This window comes from Capsicum annuum, chromosome 7 (assembly GCF_002878395.1).
Source record: "Capsicum annuum cultivar UCD-10X-F1 chromosome 7, UCD10Xv1.1, whole genome shotgun sequence".
Taxonomy (NCBI): Eukaryota; Viridiplantae; Streptophyta; class Magnoliopsida; order Solanales; family Solanaceae; genus Capsicum; species Capsicum annuum.
This window is the reverse complement of record NC_061117.1, coordinates 58,524,545-58,536,953: the sequence shown is the minus strand read 5'-3', so window position 1 is coordinate 58,536,953 and position 12,409 is coordinate 58,524,545. Positions and strand designations below refer to the sequence as shown.

The 12,409-nt window shown below is 31.5% G+C and overlaps 1 protein-coding gene across 1 annotated transcript; it reads right to left on the bottom strand.

Moving 5' to 3' along the window:
* Window positions 1–398: 398 nt before the first annotated feature.
* LOC107877171 (zinc transporter 5-like) lies at window positions 399–3,737 on the bottom strand. Its single transcript, XM_047393546.1, has 3 exons — window positions 2,780–3,737; window positions 1,832–1,981; window positions 399–869 (listed from the first exon to the last, which is right to left on the bottom strand). The coding sequence occupies exons 1-3, from the start codon at window positions 3,344–3,346 to the stop codon at window positions 564–566; spliced, it is 1,023 nt and encodes a 340-aa protein (XP_047249502.1). The 5' UTR covers window positions 3,347–3,737; the 3' UTR covers window positions 399–563.
* Between the last annotated feature and the right edge of the window lie 8,672 nt (window positions 3,738–12,409).

Below are 12,409 nucleotides of genomic sequence, written 5' to 3'. Positions count from 1 at the left end.
TAAAGATATAATACGTTCATACATTTAATTATTGAAAAATTATACAATCTCTTATTTTTTGATCATCTTGTAAGCCTTCAGAATAATAGTTTGGTTTTGAAAACCAAAGGGAATGGTCAGCTTGGATTGTAACCCACATGACAGGTCGATTTTTTTAAATAAAAGTGTACTGCATTTCCTTTTTGCCTAATAATCAACTTTCAACCTTTCATATCTATTGGACACGAGTTGCAGAGTGTTATTGTGTTGATCTTGTTCCATTAATATTCACATATACATGAAGATGAAGGACAATTCTTGTAGAAACTTATCTTATTAATGACAATTCAAAGGTTGGTTTCAATCAATATGCATGTTCCACAACATACTTGGCACATAAGAAAGAAGAATCTTCCGTATAAACAAAACAAGTTTATAAATAAAATATAGGCCGCAATATATGTATAGTATAAAAGATTTTACAATCGTATTTTGTAGAAGCAACTGTCAAAAGAAGATGCAAAAAAAAAAAAAGGTAAAAAGAAACAAAATGTAAAATTGGTAATACTCCATATATTGAAAAATTATGCCCATTTTGCTAACAGAGACATGAGTCCCGCACCAAGAAGAAGTGAAATATTGGCACCTAATTGAAGCTTTCCATTGCCTTGCATTCTTGGATGCATAAAATCGGCAGCTAAAAAGTCAACTAGTGCCATGTAAATCAAGATACCAGCTGAAGCTGAATTAAAAATTCCTTCCACAATAAGAGCCGTTGGACTGTTTTCATCGTAATCATTTGTTATTCCTAGTCCAATTGCTATTCCAATTGGGGTTGTGAGAGAGAAAAATAAAGCCATTATTGCAATTGCACGAGACTTCAATTTTGCCTGTAAAAAAGCCAAACGAGAGTGTAAGCTATATATATATATAAAAAAAAAAAAATTCAAATAAGCACCATGAAATATAAATTAGAAATTAGAAGTACTAGCAGTAGCCCACAGTATCTAAGTTGCGATGTTTGGTTAGTCACCGACTCCATGTACCCAACACTGCATATAATGAGCCGACACCTAAACTTTAGCAATGCATAATTAATGGTAAGGTATCCACTATATTGTTGTTCATTGACTTGACGTAGCATGCTTTTTCTGACTTTGAATGGCAAAAATTTTGTAACTAGGCATTTGGACAAAATCCCATAACACTTCACGATCAAGACTTCGTCAAAATATAGACAAGAATACTGACAGTGAGTACATAGCCTTTAATTCACATAAATGAAATGGACCCAAAACAATCCACTAGTGCCCCCAACACCCCCAACCCCGCCCCCCCCCGCCCCCCCCTCTCCCTCTCCCTCTCCCTCTCCCACACTTCAAACAAAACTTAGAAGGCGTTACGTTGGGATAATAAGGGAGAGATTACAGATGAAAGTATTGTTATGCAGTAATTTTAATTAGAAGATCATTACACATGAATTAAAAATTTTGAAAAGATATTTTTGTTTTCCTCAATTTACTTATATTTGTGGTCCTGTTCCACATATATTAGCTATGCGACCATTGTCTTATGCAACCAACCAAATAATATACAAGATATTATGTTGTCCTACACTTCAAAACATCAATCAAATAAACCCTCAGGATTCTTGTGTTCTACATATAGACAAAAAATAAACGTGTAAAAGTCTGATACCTCGTCCATATAGCTGTGTCAAATTGACGGATTACGTACAATTAAATAATTTAAAGTTAATCATGAAACTCAATTTGATTTATGGTTAAACGCTATTCAAATAATAATGACAAGAAAAAATGTGAAAAATTAGGAGTATATATAGTGTAATTACCTGAGCAATGGATCCACCAAGTCCCATGCCTTCGAAAAATTGATGAAAAGTCAAAGCAGCTACAAGAGGCTTTATGGTTTTGGGACTTTGAGAAGCACCCAAAGCTATTCCAATTATCACCGAGTGTACTATTATTCCCACTTCCAAAACCTGCATGCTCCCATGACAAATATTACATTATTCACACCATATTTGTATATTCAAAGGCAACAGTGATTTTATTTTTTTTTCTTTACGAGAGTAAGGATAAGTATGGGAGCCGTGACTATAGCTTAACGAGAAAACAAAATCGATGAAACAAGAAATATTAGAAAAAAAAATCCTTTCATCTCAGTGATAACATCATATGGTAGACTACAATTAATATAAAATAGTATCTCAGATGTCTATACCATTGAAAATTGTCCATCACTATGATATATTGCTCAAGTTGTTGAATTATTAGTAGTCTCTATTGAAGAGTCCTATATTAAATTAAAAAGGGATGAGTGGTCTCCTTATATGACATTAGGCATTCATGAACAAGTTTTTGGGTTTTGAAACAAAAAAATTCAATTAGATTTAAAGTTGAGAATTATCTATTCGAAAAAACGAAAAAAGAGATCGATACTTTCCTTTGCTTACAAAATAGTGAATTTATCGCACAAAAAGTGCACACCGGTTCTCATATTACCTTTCTCCCTTTCCCTCTCTTCCTTGATATTTCAAGTGTAATAAAATTGAACTCTTTAAAAATTAGCAAAAGATTCTGGACTAAACTAAAATAATCATAAAAGATAACTACACTATCAAGTCATTTAGTAGATAATAACAGGTAACTATATAATAAGTAATGATTAGTAATCCAACTTATATGCATGTAAGTAATTTATTAGTGTATCAAATCAAGTTATACTCATGGTATCAAGATATTTTACACCATAATTAGGATATAACTTAAATTATTACCTGAGAGATAACACGATAACGAAGGAGCTCGGACTCGGGATTAGCCATCATTGACGCTGAACCATGAACATGGCCATGAGAGTTAGCATGAACAACTCCATCTCCAGACTGAACCACCACTCCACTTATTATAAATTTCTTATTGTAATAAGAAGTTGCATATGCATCGACCATCAAAGTAGCCATTGCAGCAACCATTGCAACAAATCCACTGAAAGGGAATTTTCCCCATGGATTCTCTTTCAAACACGGCGATGTCAAGCTTTCAAACGCATCCGGAAGGACGTGAATAAATCCCGTTGATAGGATCACGCCAGCCGCGAAAGCTTTGATTACGAAGAAAAAATTCCTCTCTGGACTTAAGGCGGGAACTGCCTTGCCCAATACGGGAATACACACCCCAATTGTACTGGCAACCAAAATTGAAGCGAGTGCTGCCATTTTGTACTTGAGTGCCTCGTTTTTGTTCCTTTCATCATCGTCAGAATCACAAGTACATTCGCCTAATACTATGGCGGGAAGAAGCGATAAAATATACCAAAAGACGACCTTTACGAACTTTGCCATGTCTAGAATATTTGGTATGAAAACCAAAAGGAGCTTTTTAATGTACAGAGCTGAAGTGCTTTGCTTCTATTCAACAAAAATTGCTTAGACAAAACCAAGAAAGATCTGCACAACTTTGTATACAACTTGAAAATAATAAAATACTACTTCCAGCGTCTCCAAGGGTATAAATATCACTATTTGGAGATTTTTTCTTTGACTAAAATATTACTGGAATCTTTAGTTAGGTTGACTTGTAGATACAGAATTATATTTTAATTGAGTCAATTACATAAATTAAATACAACATGTATCGAAGAAATGATGACATAATGTAGTCACAGTGCCCTATGGGCATGGACAGACAAAGAAAGAAAGAAGAGAAATAGAGCAAAAGATCGATTCCTATCTCACCAAGAGTCAAAAAATGTCGACATATTTAATAAAAAGGAGATTAAGTCAGTCAAGAAGTTGCTGTTGTGGCAAGTTATAATTAGTTTAAACCTCCTAGTATATTCCTTTTATTATTATTACTAGTATTAGTATTTGCGATGCATGATTAATATTAAATGAAATTAATCATAGAAGTTATTATCTGATACAAGAACAACCCTTGAGGCACAAAAACTGGTCACTAAAGGAGCAAACAAACACTAAAAATCTGAAATTAAGAACACATAGAAGAAAGGGGATGAAGTAGAAGACTCAAAAACACATAGACATCTCGGATTCAACATAAAAGAAGAGAAAATTGCATTGAAAGTAAAGGATAGTAATGAGACATAGATCTTCAACAATAGATAGCACCAAGGTGTGTTTCAAACACCTAGACACACACCACCAATGAAGACAACACCCCACTCTTAGGTAGACACAAAGGGAGTCACCTTCCCCAAGCACCAACCTTTCTTGCCAATGAGTCAACAAAAGTGAAACCCACACTAATGTTGATGCCTAATTTCAGGTTCACCTCTTAAGGAGGAAGAACAAAAGCTACAAAAGAGTATCTCTCAATAATTTCATCAAAGTCTAAGGAAAATACAAGCTAAAGGGTCTATTTATACTTATTACAACTAAATGACAAAAATGCCCTTAATGAGAGCTTAGGAAACGGCGCCTATGGAGTGTTATTTTGGAGTGTAAAAGTTTATCATGCCCTTAGTGAGAGGCGCCTCTTGAGTGTAAAGATTCTCCTCCTAGCCTCTCTTGAACAAGGATTCAAAATGCTCCAAAAGGCCTTTAATGGCTTGTCAATTTCGAAGCTTGAACCTTTGATAATGCCTTGTACTCTTTTGTGCTCTTTATTCTTGTATCATCCTCTCCATCTTGAAAGGAATTTGTCCTCAAATTCAGATCTTGCAAAACCAAAGAGAGAGCAAAACAAGCACACAATCCTCTTGGTAGGAGGGTTAGTATTAGTACCACACTCGTATCATCAATCCATAGTTGTTCACACTTAACATACACCCACATATCCTTGGTATTCAACATGAAAAGCTTAGCATAAAGGATACCAAAGAAGTGAATAGTAACAACATTAAAAGAACATGAGCATGAACCAAAACTACACCTCCCACACCCCATAAGTACACCGAGATCAAATAAAAATAATGGACTGGGGTCTAAACCGAGAGGAGTCATTCCTTTTACTAGTCTATCAAGCCAAGGGGGTACATATTTGAAATACAACCAATAATCCTTTGTTATGATCATGATATACTTACTATAAGCATCACAAAGGACATGGTTAAGAGAGACATCAAGGAAAAAAGAATGCAATACAAAACACAACCTTCCCTACCCCAATAGTATTTCGGGATCAAATAGAAGAAATAGACAAGGATCTAAGACGAGGTTATCCATTCCTTTTACTAGAGAATCAAACCCACAATCACCCAAGGCATTTCTCACAACTTTAACATACATATGGTCACTATGAACAAGACTAATATCATGGTTTTCATCATACAAGTTCAAAGGACCATACTCATTATCTATATTAACAGTACAAGCATCAATACCTACTTGAAAGTTTTCAAGCATATCATTCACATGTTGAAGTATTGAGTTATTCTTAGGAGCACATTAATCATTATGCACAACAAGAGAACTACCATGAAATGAATCATGTATTTCTACACTATGTAATCCCTAATTCACATCACCTTGTAATCCCTAACAACACCAAGAGCATCACAAAAGGAAGATTCATACTCTTCTTTACTAAGGAAATCCAAAACTACACCACTTTGGCTACTTCTAGCCACATCACCATAATTCATGTTTCTAGGAGTGTAGCGAATAGCTTTGTTACCTTGTAGATCATGGAAAATGTGTTCTTCACTTGGTTTTGCATCATGTCAGCCTTCATGCTCCACTTCACAATAAAATATGTCATGATATCCCCTTGGATTCATTTCTTCATCACTTGTTTCAATCTCACCTTGATTTAACTAGGGCAGCCCACTTGTTTTTCACAATGGCCAACTAGTGTGTGAATACTCTTGTCACTTGATAATGGAATCTAATTCAAGTTATAAGTTCTAGCACTAGATGGACATAAATTGTTCTTACGAAAAGAATTGATTTTTTGCATCTAAAGAATCAACTAGTGCTTGCGTACTCACAACAAGAGCTTGGTCCTTATGCAACCTAACAACACCAAGAGCATCACAAAAGGAAGATTTATACTCTTCTTTACTAAGGAAATCCAAAACTACACCACTTTGGCTACTACTAGCCACATCACCACAATTCACGTTTCTAGGAGTGTAGAGAATAGCTTTGTTACCTTGTAGATCATGGAAAGTGTGTTCTTCACTTGGTTTTGCATCATGTCAGCCTTTATGCTCCACTTCACAATGAAATATGTCATGATATCCCCTTGGATTCATTTCTTCATCACTTGTTTCAAGATTGGAACTTTCGGCCAAAGGTTCCATTAACTCATCAACCATGTGTATTTATGGAATTCCTTTTTGATTCTTCTGTGAGAATATATGATCTTGAACCTGTACATAAGAAGAATCAATGCTAGGCAAAGTTCTAGCATTTGGGTTAGTGAATAACAAGTGTCCTTTGTTGACAAGATCCATAATCAATTGTTTTTTTCCCTTTTAATTTCACTACCCGTGGCTTCCCTTTCTCCTTTTTTCACATCTTTCTTGTGTCCCATCACTAAATGATACCAAATGATACCAAAGTAAACCACTAAGTTTCTCTCCATCTTGAGGCTTGGCCTCACTCTCTTTGGTTTCTAACTCCTCCTCTTCTTCTACTTGGATGAGGAGATTTCAATTTTGTGGCATTTTGAGAGAAGGATAAGGTCTTTGGTTTATTGGATTTGGTACTTGGAGGTTCGGGTTTGGTGGGGTATTTTGGGTTCCAAGTCCTTCTTGTTGGACTTGGTTCATTTGAGGGAGTAGGGGTCTTGGTATGTTTCGGTTAGGAGTGGTTTGGGCTTGGTTTTGTGGGGGTTGAGGAGGATAAAGCATTTGGTGGAGGGTTTTGGGTATTAGAGTCATGGAAGAGTTATTGGCTTAGACACTAGAGGATGCATGGTAGGGGTTAGGAGTAGAAGGTTGTGAGTTCCTCCTACTTTCAACACAATCAATCCTTCCACTAAAAGTGGAAATTTCACCCTTCATAGTCACAATTTCACTCCGCATAGCATCTATATTACTCTTCATGTCTCTCCTCATAGTATCCGTTTCACCCTTCATATCCCGGGCAAAGGCCTCAAAGTGAGCTTTGAAGGCCCCCACAATATCATTTCCCAAAGGTTGAGATGTGGTACCCTCGGATTCCGTCTCAAATATACCTAACAAAAGCCAAAAAAAAATAGCAAGATAACACCTTCAAAACGAACAAACAAATTAATTCAAAAAGCCTCACCACACTCTCACTCAGATCTCACTTTACACTTAGTTTCACAAGTGTTGAAAACTTGGCAATACTTGGAAAGTAAATTGAGTGGTGAATATGCCTTGGTCTGAAATTGATTTTTGTTTGATAAGACTCAAATAAAATGATGCACAGACTTGAACTAACAAACTACACGACTTAAAAACAAGCAAAGCACACAAAAAAGCGAAGACACAAACAAAACGAACTCAAGACTAATTATCAACCTAGTAGGTACTTACTAGTTTGCTAATTAGTGATAGAATAAACAAAATTGAAACTAGAATCAACAATTAGAAACTAGGAAATCTAAATTAGAACTTAATTCGGTTGGCCACCAAAGTGATGGCGTGGCAGCTTGTGATTGGACATCATTTTTCAAAATTATTTTCAATCCTCAAATTCTTGTCTCGACCAAACAACACTTAGGAAAGGAAGAGACTTTATTTAGAGGAAAAATTATACAAGTTTGAATCCTTTTCAAGCTTCAAAATGGATTTGAAATGAATTGGTCCCCCCTTGTACTTGCAATTGTACTTGAAGATTCTTTTTGTCTTTGTTGTTTTCTTCTTTTGGCAAGACTAGGAAGCTTCTTGGAAATTGCCTTAAACAAGTACTACACTTTATTTCCTCCCTTTTAAAGATTAAACAACCTCCTTGAATATTTATCTCCAATAAGATATGAAGATGGTGAAGAACAATATGAATATTCAAGAGTTGACCAAGGTTTGACCACTAGGCAAATGAACCGTAAATTCAATTTTTCTTTTAGATCTAGGTTCCCTTTGCCAAGACAAGCTAAAATACCAACAAATCAGCCACAAACATCCACAATACCACAAGTTCATACGTTACCCTCTTCACAAAAGCTTCAAAACGCCACAACAATGGTAGATCTTAGCTCAAACGCAACCAAATCTTGTTTCAAACTTAGATCTAGACACTTTAAGTGCTAGAGAACAATAATCTAACACTTGAAACCAACAAAACACAATAAAATTTAGTAGATCTAACTTGTAACTCACGGATCTACTACAAACAACAAGACAACACACAATTTTTTTTGAGATTTTCGGATTTTTTGACTCTTTTTTGTTGAGATTTTCTAAATAATTACACTAAAACCAAGATTTAGAGATGTAGGAACACCCCTAAACAAGGCTTTGATACCAAATGATACAAGAACAACTCTTGAGGCAAAAAAACCAGCCACTAAAAGGAGCAAAAAAGCACAAAAAATCTGAAATTAACAACACATAGAAGAAAGGGGATGAAGTAGAAGACTCAAAACACACATAGACATCTCGGATTCAACATAAAAGAAGAGAAAATTGCATTGAAAGTAAAAGATAGTAATGAGACATAGATCTTCAATAATAGATAGCACCAAGGTATGTTTCAAACACCTAGACACACACCACCAATGAAGAAAACACCCGACTCTTAGGTAGACACAAAGGGAGTCACCATCCTCAAGTACCAACCTTTCTTGCCAATGAGTCAACAAAAGTGAAATCTAAACTAATATTGATGCCTAATTTCGGGTTCACCTCTTAAGGAGGAAGAACAAAAGCTACAAAAGAGTATCTCTCAATAATTTCATCAAAGTCTAAGGAAAATACAAGCTAAAGGGTCTATTTATACTTATTACAACCAAATGACAAAAATGCCCTTAATGAGGGATTAGGAAAGGGCGCATATGGAGTGTTATTTTGGAGTGTAAAAGTCCATCATGCCCTTAGTGAGAGGCGCCTCTTGAGTATAAAGATTCTCCTCCTAGCTTCTCTTGAACAAGGCTTCAAAATGCTCCAAAAGGCCTTCAATGACTTGTCAATTTCGAAGCTTGAACCTTTGATAATGCCTTGTACTCTTTTGTGCTCTTTATTCTTGTATCATTATCCTATTGATTTTATATAACAAAAAAATTATTCAATATCATTCACATATTTAAAATTAATAAATTTATGCAATACTAAAAATAACTATTAAAATATTAAACTTAATATCGTTAATTACATAAAACTTAAATATTTCTTTTTGAAAGTTAGTTTTCGTGTGTAAATAATATTATATTATAATATAATTATTTGCAAATATTAGATAATATTGTGATCTATATTGATTTATTTTGTAAAATAAAATCATATAATTATAAAAGAAAATGTATATTTAACATTGTGACTCACTTCTAAATTTAGTTAGAAAAACTAAGAACTAATGAATGATATGTTTTAGAGTTATACACGCGAGACTTCTTTATAAAATTTTAACTTGAAATTTAAATTTTTTTATATTCAATATTTTAATTTGCACCCTCCTATCAAGGGAAAGAAAGAAGTTTTCCCTTCTCTTTTCTTGTCTTAATAGATTTTTTCTTTCGAAATAGATTTTGTATTTTTTGCACGATCTTAGTCATAGTATATTTTTTATAAATTAAAAATATTTTTTCTTCAATGCAAATATTTTGAATAAAGTTTCAATAATAGTCAATTTTCACTCTTATTTTTTTTTATTACCATTTTCTCAATAAATAACTTATAATATTACCTAAATTCCTAACCTATTTGCATGATCTCACAATGTTCACTTGTTCTCCTATGATAATGGACCAACAAATATTAACGAATATTATTGTATATTATTTTTTCGAATAAATGGTTTAGTCCTTCATACGTTTGGATACTCACTCTTCAACTCTATTTTCGATCAACCCTATCATACTTTCTCAATTTAAATGAAATTATAAATATTAATCACTATCGGAATTGAATTTTCTCCTATCGTAGAACATTCAACTAATACTTAACCCCTCATGTTCATTGGCACAATAAGATATTAATCTTGTTCATCTTTATCCTTTATATTGTACAAGGTAGATCAAAATAGTTATTGTACCAAAAGATCTACAATATTCTAAAATTTGAGTTATAAATATAAAGATAAACATGATTTAACTCATTGTCTGTTTCTATCAACTAAAAAAAATATAAGAAAATTTGTATTATAATGTTTATAATAAATGATAAATGACCTTTAATTTCACATTAGTACAATATGCTACGTCAAAGTACAATAATATTTACACTAAGAATTTAAATGTAATGAAATTGAATAATATTTTTAAGTATTTGATTTGTTGAATTTTGAGCATTGCCCATCGGCCACAAGATAATCACCCAATTTCTGATCTTTGAGATATAGCTTTTGAAATAGGAAACCTAGTGTTGGGTGAATTTCATAGATAGTTATACAACTATAATTTTTTTCACTAAGGTAGCCTAGCTATCATTCCTAATACATATAACTAAACTTTCAGTATACTACTAAACTCACAATTTAATGTATTACAAATTAATTGTTAATCATAACATATAAAACATAGGATAGACAAATCAAGTGTTAATTCTAATATATAGAAATATAATGAATTAGTAATTTAGTGTCATAGTTTTTAAATTTTTGAAATCGTATTATTATCTCACTAAAATCTAAAGCGTAAATTTTTATGTTACTGCTATAATTTTCATTGCAAATTTCGATTCAAAGATAAATTTTTATAAGTCTTTAAAAACGTATGATATATTAAAAAATCATTAACTTAAATCTTCAAAGAGTACAGATTATATTTTGTTTATAACATAAAGTACATGAATATTGACTCATAAATTTTTACCAAGTATGTAGAACATACAATGAATATTCAACATAACCTGTATATTTAGCTGACTTGATAATCAAGAAAAATCTGTTCTACAATATTACTCAAAGTAAATTGAGATTCTAGTTAGAACGTCCATACATACACTTGAACAATTTATCTTCTTCAACATGTGATGACAAAAATTAATTAGCTTTAATCGAGTATAGCCTTCTTATATAATGGTCACTTGGTTATTACATTAGAACTTCTGCATTAATTGATAGTTGGTACAATATATATATATATATATATATATATATATATATATATATATATATATATGAACTTCTAAATGATTGATAGTTGGTACAATATATATATACATATATATATATGTATCAACTGTCAATTAATGCAGAAGTTCTAAATGAACTTTTTCATGCTTCCTTAATTGACTTATATTAAATGAAAGCATGACTACTCTTTATCATATAGATATTCTTTTTATGGTAATATTTCAACTGCATATATTCTAATTTATTAGTAACTCACATTTACATCTTATCATATAAAAATTACTATAAAATTTTATTGATATTTTTATTATTAAGAAATATTTATTCTTATTTCATTTGAAAGTAAGAAGTTATTATAATATATTTATTTATTAATGACAAGTTAGATGATTTATAATTTTATTTTCATGTATGTTATAATAGTACAAAATAATTATAAGATTTACACATTTAAATTTTTATATAAGATAATTTAACTTATTTCAATTAATTTTCGTACATAAAAAAGAAGTATCTTTTTCAAATTTTCAAATTTGATTAATTTAAAATTCAGATTATTCTTACAGACATATATAAAGGTTATATAATTGGTCAATTAAAGAATAACTTTGTAAGAAAAAATTTTATTTGACTTTGAATATTAATTAGGACTATGTAATTTTAGTAGTTATTTTCGATAATTATTATGCAATCTCTTCTGTGTAGTAATATTCATTTTTAAAAAGTTTTCAATAATTATTTATTTTTAATCTACCCTCCTTTTAAATTCAAGACTATCATTTATTCATTTTCTAATATAGAATGATAGTGTAATTACTTATTATTATTTATTCTTAATTATGAAAATCCATTCATCAAATATGAATGAATATTGTTTTAAATATAGATTACTTAAACTATATTGAATGAAAATACTTCCAATAAATATGAATGCATATTTTTTAAATATAAATTACTTGAATTATACTAAAATAAATTTCTTCCATTTTGTAGTCCAAAGTTATCATTTGAGTGACGACATCTTTTTTCATAATATTTTTAATTTTGAAATAACTCTGTGATTATTATAAAAAAAAATTTCATATAAGTTGTTTGATTACTATTTGGTTATTCTCTTAATTGATATTTCTTGATACTTTCTTGATTTAGTCATCTATAATCAAGTCATAAATATTATTTTTTTGTATAATATTGTTATTTAAATTAATTATATACATATTATGAGTGATGGCATCTTTTTAATAA

Excerpts from the sequence above, each read along its gene's own strand:
- LOC107877171 (XM_047393546.1), bottom strand. The coding sequence starts at position 3,346 with ATGGCAAAGTTCGTAAAGGTCGTCTTTTGGTATATTTTATCGCTTCTT. Across the intron at positions 1,982-2,779 it reads GTTATCGTGTTATCTCTCAG|GTTTTGGAAGTGGGAATAAT; the intron begins GTAATAATTTAA and ends GGGAGCATGCAG. Across the intron at positions 870-1,831 it reads TTGGTGGATCCATTGCTCAG|GCAAAATTGAAGTCTCGTGC; the intron begins GTAATTACACTA and ends GCTTTTTTACAG.